The following is a 21793-nucleotide window of genomic DNA, read 5'->3' on the forward strand; positions in this document are numbered from 1 at the left end:
GGGCTGGGCTGTACTGTGAAGTCAGGATCAGACTGATATGCTTCAAGAAAGTTCTTCTCTGTGAAAGGCACATGTTGAGCAAAAAGAGGCTGCTTCTAGGGTGGTAACTAGCCATAGAACAAGCTATTATGCCATTGTTCGTTCTCAGGTTGAGCGCTTCTCTCTTTTTATTTATATACAAATACACATTAATTTATGTGAAAGTATCATATAAAAAATAAATATAAAAATAACTTTCTATGAGATATTGTTTGTTGAGGTATAAATCAAGCTATTTCTTGGACAATTAGCTTTATAGAAATGTGCTTTTTCATGGACAGTAATGAAATGGTATAAATAAAGTTGGGAAAAACCTGAATAACTGCAACATCGATGACTGTTAGTTAACAACAGTCCGATGCTCATCACACTATACTTGACGCACGTGGTTTTGACGTGTTTTTTTATAAATAAGAGCACTTTATGTGGATCCACGGCAGCGATGTCTGGCGAGCATATTGACGCCTGCGAACGCACCGAGATTGACGCTTTGATAAATAAGCCCCCATATGTTTTACGATTGTTAAAAAAACAACTGTTAAATGTAAATAACTCTTGTAATGTTTTATCAAATGTCCTGAAAATTTTAGAATATGTTTGAATATATAGATTAATGTATTGTGGGAGGTCTGGGGGAAATTGGTTAACATCTAAGTTAAATTTTGTACGTTAAGCCACATTAAGCTCCCCAAAAAGCCTTGTGGGAAACAAAAATCCATGAAACTTCTAGGATAGGTTTGGAAAGTGAAAAACTGAGTTTGTGCCAAGTTTCAAGGCAATTGATTGATGTTTAGGCGAATTTTGGTACATTAAGCTCTTTTTACATTAAGCCATTCATATGAAATGTTTTAGGATTGTAAAAAAATAGTTAGATGTGAATAACTTTTGGTATGCTTTATCAAATTTCCTGAAATTTTTAGAATATGTTTGAATAGATAGATTAATGTATTGTGGGAGGTTTGTGGAAAATTGGTTAACATCTAAGTTCAATTTTGTACTTAAAGCCACATTAAGCTCCGCAAAAAACAAGCTTAATGTCACTCATTTGCCTTGTGGGAAACCAAATACCATGAAACTTCTAGGATAGGTTTGGAAAGTGACAAACTGAGTTTGTGCCAAGTTTCAAGGTAATTGATTGAAGTTTTGCTGAATTTTGGTACATTAAGCTCTTTTTACATTAAGCTGCTCACATTAAATGTTTTAGGATTGTAAAAAAATAGTTAAATGTAAATAACTTTTGGTATGTTTTATCAAATGTCCTGAAATTTTCAGAATATGTTTGAATAGATAGATTAATGTATTGTGAGAAGTTTGGGGGAAATTGGTTAAAATCTAAGTTCAATTTTGTACGTTAAGCTCCCCAAAAAACAAGCTTAATGTCACTCATTTGCCTTGTGGGAAACCAAAATCCATGAAACTTCTAGGATAGGCTTGGAGAGTGGAAATCTTGGGTTGTGCAAAATTATGCAGCAATTGATTAACATTTGGCCACTTTTTTACTCATTAAGCTACATTAAGCCATTTTCACATTAAATGTTTTAGGATGTCCCACTAGATAGCCTCAGGAGCAGCAACTCAATACTGGGAGCTAGCTGAACAAATCTGGTGAGCCAATGACAAGAGGCATGTTTGTGCAGCCACCAATCACCAACTAGCTCCCAGTAGTGCACTGCTACTGCTGAGGATATGTACATATGCTTTTCAACATAAGATAGCAAGAGTTCAAAATAAATTTGATAACAGTAAATTAAAAAGTTGTTTAAAATCCCATCCTCTGTCTGAATCATAAAAGTTTAATTTTGTCCTTTTAACTTTTGCTTAAAGGGATACTAAACCCAATTTTTTTCTTTATTGATTCAGATGGAGCAGCAATTTTAAGAAACCTTCTAATTTACTCCTATTATTAATTTTTATTTGTTCTCTATTTATCTTTATTTAAAAAGCAGGAATGTAAAGATTAGGAGCCGGCCCATTTAGTACAGAACCTGGGTTATGCTTGCTTACTGGTTTGCTAAATGTAGCCACCAATAAGCAAGTGCTATCCAGTGTGCTGAACCTAAAATGAATTGGTTTCTTAGCTTTAGCGCTGCGGAATCTGTTGGTTCTCTACAAATAACCGATAATAATAATAATAATAGGAGTAAATTAGAAAGTTGCTTAAAATTACTGCCCTAATACTGATACTCTTAATTCTCCTATCTCTGTTCAGGAAGTTACAGATATGATTTCCAAGCTCCCTAGTAACAAAGCAGCTGGCCCAGACGGGTTACCAAACGAATTTTATAAGATATTAGCTGCTGAAATCACCCCTCATTTAACGAATCTATATAATGACATATATATCACTGGCAATTCTGTCACATCTTCTTTTTCCTCTTCCTATACTAGCCTTATACTTAAGGGAGGGAAAGACCCGTCGAAAATGGATTCTTATAGGCCTATAGCATTACTTAACTCAGACTACAAGATTTTAACTTCTATCTTAGCCTCTAGACTACAGCTCATTCTTCCCAAAATAATTCACCCGGACCAAGCCGATTTCCTACATAAACGAAATTCGTCAGCTAAAATTCGGGAGGTTCTAGTTGTTTTGGAATACTTTGAAAAAATATTACAGTCTAATAAGGTGAATGACAATTTATCTGACATGGCTATTCTCTCTATTGACGCAGAAAAAGCGTTTGACTCTGTCACCTTCAAAAAGCTTAAGTTTGGAATCAATGGTAAATTCCCAGAATTTATAGAGAACTTATATAATCATTCTGTTACAAGTTTATTAGTCAACGGATCTGTTTCCCCCCCAATTGTATTAAAAAGAGGAACACGTCAAGGATGTCCCCTCTCTCCACTCCTCTTCGACATTGCTATTGAACCATTGGCAATTACATTAAGACAAAATTTGGAAGGTATAAAGATTATGAAACATGAGATTAAAATTGGCCTATATGCGGATGATGTTTTGTTGTATATATCTAATACTAAAACCAACATCCCTAGGCTTTTGAAGATAATTGACCATTTTGGTACCTTTTCGGGTTATAAGATAAATGCATCTAAATCAGAAATATTATGAATTCACAAGAAAAACGATTCCTGTGTCACTAATCTATTTAAATTAGTAACAGAGTCCTTTAAATACCTAGGGATAATTATTCCAGTAAAATCTGGTGATCTTTATAAATATAATATACCTCCAATTATAAGTCAAATCAGGGAAAAACTTAGGCAATGGCAAAGTCTCCCATTATCAATCTTGGGTCGAATTGCAATATGGAAAATGATTCTTCTCCCAAAATTGTTATACATACTCCAGAATGTACCGCTATTTCTTTTTGAAAAAGATATCCGGCTTTTAAACAGTCTAATTGGTCAATTCCTTTGGCAGGGGAAAAAAGCACGGATCTCTCGCACTAAACTCTCTCTTCCACGCGAGTTTGGAGGCTTGGCACTGCCTGATATTCGAGCCTATAATCTTAGTTTTCTGGCCCGGATAGCATCAGGGTGGATTCTCTCCAAAGATTACGTTTTAAATAATCTTCTCGAAACAAATATGTGTGATCCTGATCTTCCTTGTGCTCTTTTACATCTCCCATTCAAAGAGATGCCACCAGAGATCAAGAGATTCAAAACGATAGCCAATCCTATCAAAGCTTGGTGGAAGATATCAAATCTTCTCTCAGTTAATCCCAGAATTTCAAACTATTTACCTTTAATAGGCAACCCAGGATTTCAACCTGGGCTACAATCTGAGGTTTTTCTCAGATGGCATAGGAATGGCTTAAATAAGATATCTTTATTGATAGATGCTGACAGCAAATTGATCAAAACATTTGAAGAACTCAAAATGGAATTTAACTTACCCAACAAAGACTTCTTTGCTTACCTTCAGATAAGGCATTATATATCTGGAATTATCAGAGAAGTAGGATGGTCCTGGACACTGGGTAAATTAGAAAGTTGACTCACACTTATTAGAGTGAATAGGATGTCCATTTCTTTTTGTTATCTCTTACTTGCCACCGACAGGGGAACTTCGATTCTAGCTAATCTTGCCTTAACATGGTCCTCAATCTTGGGTCGGACTATAGTGGAACCCAAAACTTTACAATATTCCATAACTAGAGTGGCAAAGACAACACTATCTGCCACTTGGCGGGAGGCACACATTAAACTGCTGCATGGAGCATATTTCACCCCGGAGAAGGGCCACAGGTTGCACAACTCGGACTTCGACAGATGCCCTAAATGTTCACTTCCTGCAGCTGACCTTAAACATATGTTTTGGCTTTGTCCAAAAATTAGAAAAGTATGGGATAAGCTTGAATACTGGTTAAATAATGTTCTGAAAATTTCCCCAGTGACCCTGTCCCTCTCCCATATTATTTTTTGTTTCAATAATTCAAATAAGCGCTACCCAAATGATAACATTGTATCCATGTCTATTTTAGCAACCAGATATCTCATATGTAAAAAATGGAAAATGCGTTCTATACCAAGTGTCTCTGAAATTCAGAACTGTTTGAAAAAGCAGTGTGTACTGGAACAAAAGGACACAGATATAGACAACGCAGAAGATATAAAGATTTTTTTCAGTAAATGGGCTGTATACATTAAAACACTCCCTGAAAATGAAATTGACTATATGATTTTTCCATTTCAGAATTCAGAGTTAGTGCTTCTAGGTGTTTGGTAGAAGGGACGCTGGGGGAGAATGGGAGAGAGGGTTACCTTTTTCCCTATTTCCCTTTTCCCCTTTTTTCCTTTTTTTTTTTTTTGGGTAGTGGGGGGTCCATGGTCATAGGATCACTGAGTGAATGATGATTAATGGTTTATAAAATACCGCTGTGCAGAAACTGTATATAAGGTAATAAGCTTACATTAAGGCTGATAAGATGACTGAATATCAGTGTAAATTATGATAATTATGTTATTGATTACATTAATAATGAAAAGTGCTGGTGGATATATGTTGTAGACACAATTAACTGGAAACTTTATGTTTATTGTTATGTTTGCTTTTTGTTTATTGCACAGTGGAAAATAAATAAAAATGTAAAAAAAAAATTACTGCCCTATCTGAATCATGAAAAAAAAGAATATTTTAGCGTATGTAACAGTTGTATTATGATATACATGATATAAAGTGTTTAAAGGGACAGTCTAGTCCAAAAAAAACTTTCATGATTCAGATAGGGCATGTAATTTTAAACAATTTTCCAATTTACTTTTATCACCAATTTTTCTTTGTTTTCTTAGTATTCTTAGTTGAAAGCTTAACCTAGGGGGTTCATATGCTAATTTCCTTTAGGCCTAGATTTAGAGTTCGGCGGTAGCCGTCAAAACCAGCGTTAGAGGCTCCTAACGCTGGTTTTGGGCGCCCGCTGGTATTTGGAGTCAGTGATTAAAGGGTCTAACGCTCACTTTTCAGCCGCGACTTTTCCATACCGCAGATCCCCCTACGCCATTTGCGTAGCCTATCTTTTCAATGGGATCTTTCTAACGCCGGTATTTAGAGTCGTTTCTGCAGTGAGCGTTAGAGCTCTAACGACAAGATTCCAGCCGCCTGAAAATAGCAGGAGTTAAGAGCTTTCTGGCTAACGCCGGTTTATAAAGCTCTTAACTACTGTACCCTAAAGTACACTAACACCCATAAACTACCTATGTACCCCTAAACCGAGGTCCCCCCACATCGCCGCCACTCGATTAAAATTTTTAACCCCTAATCTGCCGACCGCCACCTACGTTATACTTATGTACCCCTAATCTGCTGCCCCTAACCCCGCCGACCCCTGTATTATATTTATTAACCCCTAACCTGCCCCCCACAACGTCGCCGCCAGCTACTTACAATAATTAACCCCTAATCTTCCGACCGCAAATCGCCGCCACCTACGTTATCCCTATGTACCCCTAATCTGCTGCCCCTAACATCGCCGACCCCTATATTATATTTATTAACCCCTAATCTGCCCCCCTCAACGTCGCCGACACCTGCCTACACTTATTAACCCCTAATCTGCCGAGCGGACCTGAGCGCTACTATAATAAAGTTATTAACCCCTAATCCGCCTCACTAACCCTATCATAAATAGTATTAACCCCTAATCTGCCCTCCCTAACATCGCCGACACCTACCTTCAATTATTAACCCCTAAACTTCCGATCGGAGCTCACCGCTATTCTAATAAATGGATTAACCCCTAAAGCTAAGTCTAACCCTAACACTAACACCCCCCTAAATTAAATATAATTTTTATCTAACGAAATAAATTAACTCTTATTAAATAACTTATTCCTATTTAAAGCTAAATACTTACCTGTAAAATACATCCTAATATAGCTACAATATAAATTATAATTACATTGTAGCTATTTTAGGATTAATATTTATTTTACAGGCAACTTTGTAATTATTTTAACCAGGTACAATAGCTATTAAATAGTTAAGAACTATTTAATAGTTACCTAGTTAAAATAATAACAAATTTACCTGTAAAATAAATCCTAACCTAAGATATAATTAAACCTAACACTACCCTATCAATAAAATAATTAAATAAACTACCTACAATTACCTACAATTAACCTAACACTACACTATCAATAAATAAATTAAACACAATTGCTACAAATAAATACAATTAAATAAACTAGCTAAAGTACAAAAAATAAAAAAGAACTAAGTTACAGAAAATAAAAAAATATTTACAAACATAAGAAAAATATTACAACAATTTTAAACTAATTACACCTACTCTAAGCCCCCTAATAAAATAACAAAGCCCCCCAAAATAAAAAAATTCCCTACCCTATTCTAAATTAAAAAAGTTACAAGCTCTTTTACCTTACCAGCCCTGAACAGGGCCCTTTGCGGGGCATGCCCCAAGAATTTCAGCTCTTTTGCCTGTAAAAGAATAAATACAATACCCCCCCCCCCCAACATTACAACCCACCACCCACATACCCCTAATCTAACCCAAACCCCCCTTAAAGAAACCTAACACTAAGCCCCTGAAGATCTTCCTACCTTGTCTTCACCATCCAGGTATCACCGATCCGTCCTGGCTCCAAGATCTTCATCCAACCCAAGCGGGGGTTGGCGATCCATAATCCGGTGCTCCAAAGTCTTCCTCCTATCCGGCAAGAAGAGGACATCCGGACCGGCAAACATCTTCTCCAAGCGGCATCTTCGATCTTCTTCCATCCGGTGTGGAGCGGGTCCATCTTGAAGCAGGCGACGCGGATCCATCCTCTTCTTCCGATGTCTCCCGACGAATGACGGTTCCTTTAAGGGACGTCATCCAAGATGGCGTCCCTCGAATTCCGATTGGCTGATAGGATTCTATCAGCCAATCGGAATTAAGGTAGGAATTTTCTGATTGGCTGATGGAATCAGCCAATCAGAATCAAGTTCAATCCGATTGGCTGATCCAATCAGCCAATCAGATTGAGCTCGCATTCTATTGGCTGTTCCGATCAGCCAATAGAATGCGAGCTCAATCTGATTGGCTGATGGGATCGGCCAATCGGATTGAACTTGATTCTGATTGGCTGATTCCATCAGCCAATCAGAAAATTCCTACCTTAATTCCGATTGGCTGATAGAATCCTATCAGCCAATCGGAATTCGAGGGACGCCATCTTGGATGACGTCCCTTAAAGGAACCGTCATTCGTCGGGAGACATCGGAAGAAGAGGATGGATCCGCGTCGCCTGCTTCAAGATGGACCCGCTCTACACCGGATGGAAGAAGATCGAAGATGCCGCTTGGAGAAGATGTTTGCCGGTCCGGATGTCCTCTTCTTGCCGGATAGGAGGAAGACTTTGGAGCACCGGATTATGGATCGCCAACCCCCGCTTGGGTTGGATGAAGATCTTGGAGCCAGGACGGATCGGTGATACCTGGATGGTGAAGACAAGGTAGGAAGATCTTCAGGGGCTTAGTGTTAGGTTTCTTTAAGGGGGGTTTGGGTTAGATTAGGGGTATGTGGGTGGTGGGTTGTAATGTTGGGGGGGGGGGGTATTGTATTTATTCTTTTACAGGCAAAAGAGCTGAAATTCTTGGGGCATGCCCCGCAAAGGGCCCTGTTCAGGGCTGGTAAGGTAAAAGAGCTTGTAACTTTTTTAATTTAGAATAGGGTAGGGAATTTTTTATTTTGGGGGGCTTTGTTATTTTATTAGGGGGCTTAGAGTAGGTGTAATTAGTTTAAAATTGTTGTAATATTTTTCTTATGTTGGTAAATATTTTTTTATTTTCTGTAACTTAGTTCTTTTTTATTTTTTGTACTTTAGCTAGTTTATTTAATTGTATTTATTTGTAGCAATTGTGTTTAATTTATTTATTGATAGTGTAGTGTTAGGTTAATTGTAGGTAATTGTAGGTAGTTTATTTAATTATTTTATTGATAGGGTAGTGTTAGGTTTAATTATAACTTAGGTTAGGATTTATTTTACAGGTAAATTTGTTATTATTTTAACTAGGTAACTATTAAATAGTTCTTAACTATTTAATAGCTATTGTACCTGGTTAAAATAATTACAAAGTTGCCTGTAAAATAAATATTAATCCTAAAATAGCTATAATATAATTATAATTTATATTGTAGCTATATTAGGATTTATTTTACAGGTAAGTATTTAGCTTTAAATAGGAATAAGTTATTTAATAAGAGTTAATTTATTTCGTTAGATAAAAATTATATTTAACTTAGGGGGGTGTTAGTGTTAGGGTTAGACTTAGCTTTAGGGGTTAATCCATTTATTAGAATAGCGGTGAGCTCCGATCGGAAGTTTAGGGGTTAATAATTGAAGGTAGGTGTCGGCGATGTTAGGGAGGGCAGATTAGGGGTTAATACTATTTATGATAGGGTTAGTGAGGCGGATTAGGGGTTAATAACTTTATTATAGTAGCGCTCAGGTCCGGTCGGCAGATTAGGGGTTAATAATTGTAGGCAGGTGTCGGCGACGTTGTGGGGGGCAGATTAGGGGTTAATAAATATAACATAGGGGTCGGCGATGTTAGGGCAGCAGATTAGGGGTACATAGGGATAACGTAGGTGGCAGCGTTTTACGGAGCGGCAGATTAGGGGTTAAAAGTGTAATGCAGGGGTCAGCGATAGCGTGGGCGGCAGATTAGGGGTTAATAAGTGTAAGGTTAGGGGTGTTTAGACTCGGGGTACATGTTAGAGTGTTAGGTGCAGACGTAGGAAGTGTTTCCCCATAGGAAACAATGGGGCTGCGTTAGGAGCTGAACGCTGCTTTTTTGCAGGTGTTAGGTTTTTTTTCAGCTCAAACAGCCCCATTGTTTCCTATGGGAGAATCGTGCACGAGCACGTTTTTGATGCCGGCCGCGTCCGTAAGCAGCTCTGGTATCGAGAGTTGCATTTGCGGTAAAAATGCTCTACGCTCCTTTTTTGGAGCCTAACGCAGCATTTGTTTGAACTCTCGATACCAGAGTTAAATTTATGGTGCGGCCAGAAAAAAACCTGCGGAGCGTTAACAGCCCTTTTACCGCCGAACTCTAAATCTAGGCCTCTGACCTTGAAGGCCGCCTCTTAAGAATGAATTTTAACAGGTTTTTCACCACTAGAGGGTGTTAGTTCATGTTTTTAATATAGATAACACTGTGCTTGTGCACGTGAAGTTACCTGGGAGCCATCACTGATTGGCTAAACTGCAAGTCTGTCAAAAGAACTGAAATAAAGGGGCAATCTGCAGAGGCTTAGATACAAGATAATCACAGAGGTAAAAAAAATATAAATATAACTGTGTTGGTTATGTAAAACTAGGGAATGGGTAAACAAGGGATTATCTATCTTTTAAAACAATAACAATTCTGGTGTTGACTGTCCCTTTAATTGCGGTGTCCTTTTAAATATTGGCTACTAAAAACTGGTTTTTGTTTGTTTTTTTAGCAGCATGACTGTAGTTTAATCCAGTTACTAAGCAAAACACAGACGTAGTGACGTAGTGATGTAGTGACGTAGTGATGTAGTGATGTAGTGACGTAGTGATGTAGTGATGTAGTGACGTAGTGACGTAGTGATGTAGTGACGTAGTAACGTAGTGATGTAGTGATGTAGTGACGTAGTGATTTAGTGACGTAGTGACATAGTGATATAGTAACGTAGTGAAGTAGTGATGTAGTGACGTAGTAACGTAGTGATGTAGTGATGTTGTGATGTAGTGACGTAGCGATGTAGTGACGTAGTGATGTAGTGACGTAGTGATGTCGTCTTGACTAATTGTGTTCTCATTTTGACACAGGTCTGGGTATGGAAAATATTGGCGGTATCTTTGTGGTATTAATCTGCGGTTTAATAGTGGCGATTTTTATGGCCATGCTGGAATTCCTATGGACTGTACGGAATTCTGAAGAACCCAAGGTAAGATTTTTTTTTTTTTTTTTCCCATAGGAAAAGTTTCCATAATGCAAAATTTATAAATTGTGTAGACTTAAAGAGATATCCTAGTTTAAAAGTAAAATGCTCTATTTCATTAGAACATTTCATAATTTTTAAAATATCCTTTGCTATATGTTTAGCTTTCTCAAAAGGACTAAACGTACTCAGTTGCAAACCTATTCTGCTGCCAATGATGACGCAGCAAGTGACTGGAGCATACATGTGTATGCCTACTCATAATTAGCTAATTAGTTGTAGCTTCATCTGGAGAGGACAGGAGCATAACTTGTACTATACATTTCACTCCTTTGCAATAATATGGCACAAAGTAAAAGAATGGAGGAATTTGTTTAAAAAAGAAAATGATTTAACAAAATAAAATATTTTTACACAAGAATATCCCTTTAAAATCCATATAAAATGTGAATCCTAGAATCACAGATCTTTAAATGACCTCAGGGGTTAAAATACTTCTACTGCGTTGGAGAGCTGCACTAATGCTGACACTTAAGCACAGGGTCGCGCTAATAGGAGGTTTTGTGCGGCGGATCCCAAGCGCTGTATTAGAGGAGAAGGTCATTTAGCTTTCTTCTTTCTGTAACAAATGAACATTTACAATTGTTTAATGAAAAACTAATGTTTTTTGGCCTAGGCAAACAAGGCACTTGCCTAGGGCAGCAGATTGGAAAGGGGCAGCACATTTTTGCCAAAAGAGCTTACGTTCTAGGGGTGTATAATAAGAGACTGCCAATGGAGCTTACAGTTTAGAGGAAGCTGTGAACATCTCTTTTATTCAGCAACCTAACCTTTAGCTCTGTTGGTTTTCAAACATTAGTATTGTGTTTGGGGAAGTGTTGTTTAAAGAAATCTGTGTTTCTTTTTTGTGTCTATAGCAACAATAGATAGATGCGTGTGTCTGTGTATATATGTGTGTGTGCATGTGTGCATTTGTATGTGTATAACTCTGTGTCTGTGAGTGTCTGTGTGTATGTGTATATATGTGTGTGTGCATATGTGCATTTGTATGTGTATAACTCTGTGTCTGTGAGTGTATGTGTGTGTATGTGTATATATGTGAGTGTGCAAGTGTGCATTTGTATGTGTATAACTCTGTGTCTGTGAGTGTCTGTGTGTATGTGTATATATGTGTGTGTGCATGTGTGCATTTGTATGTGTATAACTCTGTGTCTGTGAGTGTATGTGTGTGTATGTGTATATATGTGTGTGTGCATGTGTGCATTTGTATGTGTATAACTCTGTGTCTGTGAGTGTCTGTGTGTATGTGTATATATGTGTGTGTGTGCATGTGTGCATTTGTATGTGTATAACTCTGTGTCTGTGAGTGTCTGTGTGTATGTGTATATATGTGTGTGTGTGCATGTGTGCATTTGTATGTGTATAACTCTGTTTCTGTGAGTGTATGTGTGTGTATGTGTATATATGTGTGTGTGCATGTGTGCATTTGTATGTGTATAACTCTGTGTCTGTGTGTGTGTATATATGTGTGTGTGCATGTGTGCATTTGTATGTGTATAACTCTGTGTCTGTGAGTGTCTGTGTGAATGTGTATATATGTGTGTGTGTGCATTTGTATGTGTATAACTCTGTGTCTGTGAGTGTCTGTGTGTATGTGTATATATGTGTGTGTGTGTGCATGTGTGCATTTGTATGTGTATAACTCTGTTTCTGTGAGTGTCTGTGTGTATGTGTATATATGTGTGTGTGCATGTGTGCATTTGTATGTGTATAACTCTGTCTCTGTGAGTGTCTGTGTGTATGTGTATATATGTGTGTGTGCATGTGTGCATTTGTATGTGTATAACTCTGTCTCTGTGAGTGTCTGTGTGTATGTGTATATATGTGTGTGTGCATGTGTGCATTTGTATGTGTATAACTCTGTGTCTGTGAGTGTATGTGTGTGTATGTGTATATATGTGTGTGTGCATGTGTGCATTTGTATGTGTATAACTCTGTGTCTGTGAGTGTATGTGTGTGTATGTGTATATATGTGTGTGTGCATGTGTGCATTTGTATGTGTATAACTCTGTGTCTGTGTGTGTGTATATATGTGTGTGTGCATGTGTGCATTTGTATGTGTATAACTCTGTGTCTGTGAGTGTCTGTGTGTATGTGTATATATGTGTGTGCATGTGTGCATTTGTATGTGTATAACTCTGTATTTGTGTGTGTCTGTGTGTGTATGTGTATATATGTGTGTGTGCATGTGTGCATTTGTATGTGTATAACTCTGTGTCTGTGAGTGTATGTGTGTGTATGTGTATATATGTGTGTGTGTGCATGTGTGCATTTTGTATGTGTATAACTCTGTGTCTGTGAGTGTATGTGTATATATGTGTGTGTGCATGTGTGCATTTGTATGTGTTTAACTCTGTGTCTGTGAGTGTCTGTGTGTGTGTGCATGCATGTGTGCATTTGTAAGTGTATAACTCTGTGTCTGTGAGTGTATGTGTGTGTATATGTGTATATGTGTGTGTGCATGTGTGCATTTGTATGTGTATAACTCTGTGTCTGTGAGTGTCTGTGTGTGTGTGTATGTGTATATACAGTATGTGTGTGTGCATGTGTGCATTTGTATGTGTATTACTCTGTGTTTGTGTGTGTGTCAGTGTGTGTATGTGTATATATGTGTGTGTATAACAAACTCTGTGTCTGTGAGTGTCTGTGTGTGTGTATATGTACATACAGTATCTGCCGACCGGAGCTCACCGCTAGTATAATAAATGTATTAACCCCTAATCCGCCTCACTCCCGTCTCAATAACCCTATAATAAATAGTATTAACCCCTAATTTGCCCTCCCTAACATCGCCGACAGCTAACTTCAAGTATAAACCCCTAATCTGCTGACTGGAGCTCACCGCTACTCTAATAAATGGATTAACCCCTAAAGCTAAGTCTAACCCTAACACTAACACCTCCCTAAGTTAAATATAATTTTTATCTAACAAAATAAATTGTCTTATTAAATAAATTATTCCTATTTAAATCTAAATACTTACCTGTAAAATAAATCCTAATATAGCTACAATATAAATTATAATTATATTTTAGCTATTTTAGGATTAATAATTATTTTACAGGCAACTTTGTAATTATTTTAACCAGGTACAATAGCTATTAAATAGTTCATAACTATTTAATAGCTACCTAGTTAAAATAATTACAAAATTACCTGTAAAATAAATCCTAACCTAAGTTACAATTAAACCTAACACTACACTATCAATAAATAAATTAAATACAATTCCTACAAATAAATACAATTAAATAAACTAACTAAAGTACAAAAAATAAAAAAGAACTAAGTTACAAAAAATAAAAAAATATTTACAAACATTAGAAAAAAATTACAACAATTTTAAACTAATTACACCTACTCTAAGCCCCCTAATAAAATAACAAAGACCCCCAAAATAAAAAAAATCCCTACCCTATTCTAAATTACAAAAGTTCAAAGCTCTTTTACCTTACCAGCCCTTAAAAGGGCCCTTTGCGGGGCATGCCCAAAAGAATTCAGCTCTTTTGCCTGTAAAAAAAAACATACAATACCCCCCCCAACATTACAACCCACCACCCACATACCCCTAATCTAACCCAAACCCCCCTTAAATAAACCTAACACTAAGCCCCTGAAGATCTTTCTACCTTGTCTTCACCATGCCAGGTATCACCGATCGTTCCAGGCTCCGAAATCTTCATCCAAGCCCAAGCGGGGGCAAGACATCCATCATCCGGCTGAAGTCTTCTATCAAGCGACGGCTGAAGAATTCCAGAAGAGGCTCCAAAGTCTTCATCCTATCCGGGAAGAAGAGTAGATCCGGACCGGCAACCATCTTCTTCCAAGCAGCATCTTCTATCTTCATCCGATGAGGACCGGCTCCATCTTGAAGACCTCCACCGCGGATCCATCCACTTCTTCCGACGACTTCCCGACGAATGACGGTTCCTTTAAGGGATGTCATCCAAGATGGCGTCCCTCGAATTCCGATTTATCTGATAGGATTCTATCAGCCAATCGGAATTAAGGTAGGAAAATTCTGATTGGCTGATGGAATCAGCCAATCAGAATGAAGTTCAATCCGATTGGCTGATCCGATCAGCCAATCAGATTGAGCTCGCATTCTATTGGCTGATCGGAACAGCCAATAGAATGCGAGCTCAATCGGATTGGCTGATTGAATCAGCCAATCGGATTGAACTTGATTCTGATTGGCTGATTCCATCAGCCAATCAGAATTTTCCTACCTTAATTCCGATTGGCTGATAGAATCCTATCAGCCAATCGGAATTTGAGGGACGCCATCTTGGATGACGTCCCTTAAAGGAACCGTCATTCGTCTGGAAGTCGTCGGAAGGAGTGGATGGATCCACGGTGGAGGTCTTCAAGATGGAGCCGGTCCTCATCGGATGAAGATAGAAGATGCCGCTTGGAAGAAGATGGTTGCCGGTCCGGATCTACTCTTCTTCCCGGATAGGATGAAGACTTTGGAGCCTCTTCTGGACTTCTTCAGCCGTCGCTTGATAGAAGACTTCAGCCGGATGATGGATGTCTAGCCCCAGCTTGGATGAAGATTTCGGAGCCTGGAACGATCGGTGATACCTGGCATGGTGAAGACAAGGTAGGAAGATCTTCAGGGGCTTAGTGTTAGGTTTATTTAAGGGGGGTTTGGGTTAGATTAGGGGTATGTGGGTGGTGGGTTGTAATGTTGGGGGGGTATTGTATGTTTTTTTTTACAGGCAAAAGAGCTGAATTCTTTGGGGCATGCCCCGCAAATGGCCCTGTTCAGGGCTGGTAAGGTAAAAGAGCTTTGAACTTTTTAAATTTAGAATAGGGTAGGGCATTTTTTTTATTTTGGGGGTCTTTGTTATTTTATTAGGGGCCTTAGAGTAGGTGTAATTAGTTTAAAATTGTTGTAATTTTTTTCTAATATTTGTAAATATTTTTTTATTTTTTGTAACTTAGTTCTTTTTTATTTTTTGTACTTTAGTTAGTTTATTTAATTGTATTTATTTGTAGGAATTGTATTTAATTTATTTATTGATAGTGTAGTGTTAGGTTTAATCGTAGATAATTGTAGGTATTTTATTTAATTTATTTATTGATAGTGTAGTGTTAGGTTTAATTGTAACTTAGGTTAGGATTTATTTTACAGGTAATTTTGTAATTATTTTAACTAGGTAGCTATTAAATAGTTATGAACTATTTAATAGCTATTGTACCTGGTTAAAATAATTACAAAGTTGCCTGTAAAATAAATATTAATCCTAAAATAGCTAAAATATAATTAAAATTTATATTGTAGCAAGATTAAGATTTATTTTACAGGTAAGTATTTAGATTTAAATAGGAATAATTTATTTAATAAGACTTAATTTATTTTGTTAGATAAAAATTATATTTAACTTAAGGGGGTGTTAGTGTTAGGGTTAGATTTAGCTTTAGGGGTTAATCCCTTTATTAGAGTAGCGGTGAGCTCCGGTCAGCAGATTAGGGGTTTATACTTGAAGTTAGCTGTCGGCGATGTTAGGGAGGGCAGATTAGGGGTTAATAAATATAATATAGGGGTCGGCAGTGTTAGGGGCAGCAGATTAGGGGTACATAGCTATAATGTATGTTGCGGCGGTGTAGGGAGCGGCAGATTAGGGGTTAATAATAATATGCAGGGGTCAGCGATAGCGGGGGTGGCAGATTAGGGGTTAATAAGTGTAAGGTTAGGGGTGTTTAGACTCAGGGTACATGTTAGAGTGTTAGGTGCAGACGTAGGAAGTGTTTCCCCATAGGAAACAATGGGGCTGCGTTAAGAGCTTAACGCTGCTTTTTTGCAGGTGTTAGGTTTTTTTTTCAGCTCAAACTGCCCCATTGTTTTCTATGGGGATATCGTGCACAAGCAAGTTTTTGAAGCTGGCCGCGTCCGTAAGCACCACTGGTATCTAGAGTTGCAGTGGCGTTAAATTATACTCTACGCTCCGTTTTTGGAGCCTAACGCACTTAAAACCCAGCCATTCTGTGAACTCTAAATACCAGCGGTATTTAAAAGGTGCGGGAGAAAAAAAGCACACGTAGCTAACGCACCCCTTTGGCCGCCAAACTCTAAATCTAGCCGTGTGTTTGTATGTGTCTGTGTGTATATATGTGTGTCTGTGTGTGTGCATGTGTGTATTTGTATGTGTATAACTCTCTGTTTGCATATGTCTGTGTGTGTGTTTATGCATATATATGTGTGTGTGTGTGTGTGTGTGCATGTGTGCATTTGTATGTGTATAACTCTGTGTTTGTATGTGTCTGTGTGTGTGTACGTGTATATATGTGTGTGTACATGTGTGCATTTGTATGTGTATAACTCTGTGTTTGTATGTGTCTGTGTGTGTGTTTGCGTATATGTGTTTATATGTGTGCATTTGTATGTGTATAACTCTGTATTTCTTTCATGTAATTATCAAGAGTCCATGAGCTAGTGATGTATGGGATATATAGATTCCTACCAGGAGGGGCAAAGTTTCCCAAACCTCAAAATGCCTATAAATACACCCCTCACCACACCCACAATTCAGTTTTACAAACTGTGCCTCCCATGGAGGTGGTGAAGTAAGTTTGTGCTAGATTCTATGTTGATATGCGCTTCGCAGCAGGCTGAAGCCCGGTTTTCCTCTCAGAGTGCAGTGAATGTCAGAGGGATGTGAAGAGAGTATTGCCTATTTGAATACCATGGTCTTCCTCTAGGGGATCTATTTCATAGGCTCTCTGTTATCGGTCGTTGAGATTTCTTCTCCTACCTCCCTTTTCAGATCGACGATATACTCTTATATACCATTACCTCTACTGATTCTCGTTTCAGTACTGGTTTGGCTATCTACTATATGTAGATGAGTGTCTTAGGGTAAGTAAGTCTTATTTCTATTTATGACACTCTAAGCTATGGTTGGGCACTTTATATGTAAAGTTCTGAATATATGTGTTTAAACTTATATTTGCCATGATTCAGGAAAATCTTTATTCCTTCATTCAGACTGTCAGTTTCATTTTTTTGGGGGGGAAAATGCATATAAATTTTATTTTTTCTTACCTTAAAATTTTCAATTGACTTTTTTTTCAAAATTGCGGGCTGTTAGGCTCGCGGGTGCAGAAAATGCTTCTATTTATTGCGTAATTCTTGGCGCAAGACTTTTTTGGCGCAAAAAATTCGTAATTTCCGGTGTCATAGTTGGCGCCGGAAGTTTTCATGTAATTGCGTCATTTTTGACGTATGTGTATTATTTTTGATGTATGTGTATTGAGGACTTTTTTTGGCGCCAAAAAATATGGGCGTCATTCTTGGCGCCAAAATGTGTGGGCGTTTTACTTGGTGCCAAAAATGTGGGCGTCATACTTGGCGCCAGTTTTTTTCACATTATTTCAGTCTCACTTTTTAGTTGCTTCTGGTTTTCTAGAAGCTTGTTTCATTTTGCATTTTTTCCCATTCCTGAAACTGCCATTTAAGGAATTTGATAATTTTGCTTTATATGTTGTTTTTTCTTTTACATATTGCAAGATGTCATTACCTGACCCTGGATCAGAATCTACTTCTGGAAAAGCGCTGCCTGATGTCGGTTCTACCAAAGCTAAGTGAATTTGCTGTAAACTTTTGGTAACTGTTCCTCCGGCTGTAGTTTGTGTTAGTTGTCATGATAAGCTATCCAACGCTGATAATATTTCCATTAGTAATAAACCATTACCTGTTGTTGTTCTTTCAACATCTAATGTTCAGGATGTTCCTGTTAATGTTAAAGAATTTGTTTCTAATTCTATTCGGAAGGCTCTGTCTGTTATTCCTCCGTCTAGTAAACGTAAGAGGTCTTTTAAAACTTCACATATTTCAGATAAATTTTTAAATGACCGCCATCATTCTGACTTATCTTTTTCTGATAAGGATCTTTCTGGTTCAGAAGATTCTACCTCAGATATTGACACTGATAAATCTTCATCTTTGTTTAAGATGGAGTTTATTCGTTCTTTACTTAAAGAAGTGTTGATTGCATTAGATATGGAGGAGTCTAGTCCTCTTGATATTAAAACTTCTAAGCGTTTAAATTCAGTTTTTAAACCTCATGTAGTTATTCCAGAAGTTTTTCCAGTTCCTGATGCTATTTCAGAAGTAATTTCTAGGGAATGGAATAGTCTGGGTACTTCATTTACTCCTTCTCCAAGGTTTAAGAAATTGTACCCTTTGCAATCTGATAGATTAGAGTTTTGGGAGAAAATCCCCAAAGTTGATGGGGCTATCTCTACTCTTGCTAAACGTACTACTATTCCTATGGCAGATAGTACTTCGTTTAAGGATCCTTTAGATAGGAAGCTTGAATCCTTTCTAAGGAAGGCTTATTTATGTTCAGGTAATCTTCTTAGACCTGCTATTTCTTTGACTGATGTTGCTGCAGCTTCAACTTTCTGGTTGGAGACTTTAGCGCAACAAGTGTCAGACCATAATGCTTATAGCATTGTTAAACTCCTTCAACATGCTAATAACTTTATTTGTGATGACATTTTTGATATCATCAGAATTGATGTCAGGTATATGTCTTTAGCTATTTTAGCTAGAAGAGCTTTATGGCTTAAGTCTTGGAATGCAGATATGACTTCTAAGTCAACTTTGCTTTCTCTTTCTTGCCAAGGTAATAAATTATTTGGTTCTCAGTTAGATTCAATAATTTCAACTGTTACTGGGGGGAAGGGAGCCTTTTTACCTCAGGATAAAAAATCTAAAGTTTAATATAGGGCTGCTAATTGTTTTCGTTCCTTTCGTCAGAATAAGGAACAAAAGCCTGACCCTTCCTCTAAAGGAACAGTTTCCGTTTGGAAACCTTCTCCAGTCTGGAATAAATCCAAGCCTTTTAGAAAGTCAAAACCAGCTCCCAAGTCCGCATGAAGGTACGGCCCTCATTCCAGCACAGCTGGTAGGGGGCAGGTTACGATTTTTCAAAGATGTTTAGATCAATTCGATTCAAAGTCTTTGGATTCAGAACATTGTTTCACAAGGGTACAGAATAGGTTTCAAGATAAGACCGCCTGTGAGAAGATTCTTTCTTTCACGCATTCCAGTAAACCCAGTAAAGGCTCAAGCGTTTCTGAAATGTGTTTCAGATCTGGAGTCAGCTGGAGTAATTGTGCCAGTTCCAGTTCTGGAACAGGGCCTGGGGTTTTATTCAAATCTGTTCATTGTTCCAAAGAAAGAGAATTCTTTCAGACCAGTTCTGGATCTAAAAATATTGAATCGTTATGTAAGGATACGAACATTCAAGATGGTGACTATAAGGACTATTCTGCCTTTTGTTCAGCAAGGACATTATATGTCCTTAATAGACTTACAGGATTCATATCTTCATATTCCAATTCAATCGGACCATTATCAGTTCCTGAGATTCTCTTTTCTAGACAAGCATTACCAGTTTGTTGCTCTTCCTTTTGGCCTAGCAACAGCTCCAAGGATCTTTTCGAAGGTTCTCGTGCCCTTCTTTCTGTAATAAGGGAGCAGGGTATTGCGGTATTTGCTTATTTGGACAATATCTTGGTACTTGCTCAGTCTTTACATTCTGCAGAATCTCACACGAATCAACTTGTGTTGTTTCTTCAAAGACATGGTTGGAGGATCAATTTACCAAGTAGTTCCTTGATTCCTCAGACAAGGGTAACCTTTTTGGGTTTCCAAATAGATTCAGTATCTATGACTTTGTCTCTAACAGAAAAGAGACGTCTGAAACCTTCAGTCTCAATCTTTCCCTTCGGTAGCTTTGTGCATGGAAATTTTAGGTCTCATGACTGCTGCATCAGACGCAATCCCTTTTGCTCGTTTTCACATGAGATCTCTTCAGCTTTGTATGCTGAACCAATGGTGCAGGGATTATACAAAGATATCACAATTAATATCCTTAAATCCCAATGTTCGATCTTCTCTGACTTGGTGGTTAGATCACCATCGTTTAGTTCAAGAGGCCTCTTTTGTTCGTCCAACCTGGACTGTGATCTCAACAGATGCGAGTCTTTCAGGTTGGGGAGCTGTATGGGGATCTCTGACAGCGCAGGGGGTTTGGGAATCTCAGGAGGCGAGATTACCAATCAACATTTTGGAACTCCGTGCGATTTTCAGAGCTCTTCAGTTCTGGCCTCTTCTGAAGAGAGAATCATTTATTTGTTTTCAGACAGACAATGTCACAACCGTGGCATATGTCAATCATCAAGGGGGGACTCACAGTCCTCAGGCTATGAAAGAAGTATCTCGGATACTTGTATGGGCGGAATCCAGCTCCTGTCTAATTTCTGCTGTTCACATCCCAGGTATAGACAATTGGGAAGCGGATTATCTCAGTCGCCAGACGTTACATCCGGGGGAATGGTCTCTTCACCCAGAGGTATTTCTTCAGTTTGTTCAAATCTGGGGTCTTCCAGAAATAGATCTGATGTCCTCTCATCTCAACAAGAAACTTCCCAGGTATCTGTCCAGATCCAGGGATCCTCAGGCGGAAGCAGTGGACGCGTTGTCGCTTCCTTGGAATTATCAACCTGCTTATATCTTTCCGCCTCTAGTTCTTCTTCCAAGAGTGATTTACAAAATCCTAATGGAGCGTTCGTTTGTACTGCTGGTGGCTCCAGCATGGCCACACAGGTTTTGGTATGTGGATCTCGTTCGGATGGCAAGTTGCCAGCCTTGGACACTTCCGTTAAGGCCAGACCTTCTGTCTCAAGGCCCATTTTTCCATCAGGATCTCAAATCATTAAATTTGAAGTTATGGAGATTGAACACTTAATTCTTAGTCATAGAGGTTTCTCTGACTCAGTGATTAATACTATGTTATAGGCTCGTAAATCTGTGTCTAGAAAGATCTATTACTGAGTCTGGAAGACTTACATTTCTTGGTGTTCTTCACATAAATTCTCTTGGCATTCTTTTAGAATTCCTAGAATTTTACAATTTCTTCAAGAAGGGTTTGTCTGCAAGTTCCTTGAAAGGACAAATCTCTGCTCTTTCTGTTCTTTTTCACAGAAAGATTGCTAATCATCCTGATATTCATTATTCATTAAAAAACATCTACACATTTTAAAAGGTGATGAAACTTTACTACCTCATATTAAAAATTGTAAATTTGTAGCAAAAAAACCTCCCACACTAGCGACTAAGCTTTCCCCTAGTTTAGCGAAATCTAATACAAGTACTGACACTGATTGGCTCAGGGGTAAAGGTAATTTCAAGTCACACCTTTCAAATTGTCTAACGTGAAACAATGGACTACACCAATACATTCAATAGTGCAGTCACAGGTGAAATTTTTAAAATTGATTTCTATGCTACTTGTCTTACC

General features: G+C 38.0%; 1 protein-coding gene across 1 annotated transcript in view; it reads left to right on the forward strand.

Annotated features, from left to right (window-relative positions):
* LOC128643349 (glutamate receptor ionotropic, kainate 4) overlaps nucleotides 1–21793 on the forward strand; it is a 76486-nt gene that overhangs the window by 37140 nt on the left and 17553 nt on the right. Inside the window, exon 3 of the mRNA XM_053696279.1 lies at nucleotides 10306–10424. Coding sequence (XP_053552254.1) covers nucleotides 10306–10424 — 119 coding nt within the window. The remainder of the gene's footprint in view (nucleotides 1–10305; nucleotides 10425–21793) is intronic.

The sequence above is a fragment of the Bombina bombina genome, unplaced genomic scaffold (genome assembly GCF_027579735.1).
Source record: "Bombina bombina isolate aBomBom1 unplaced genomic scaffold, aBomBom1.pri scaffold_712, whole genome shotgun sequence".
In the NCBI taxonomy this organism is placed as follows: Eukaryota; Metazoa; Chordata; class Amphibia; order Anura; family Bombinatoridae; genus Bombina; species Bombina bombina.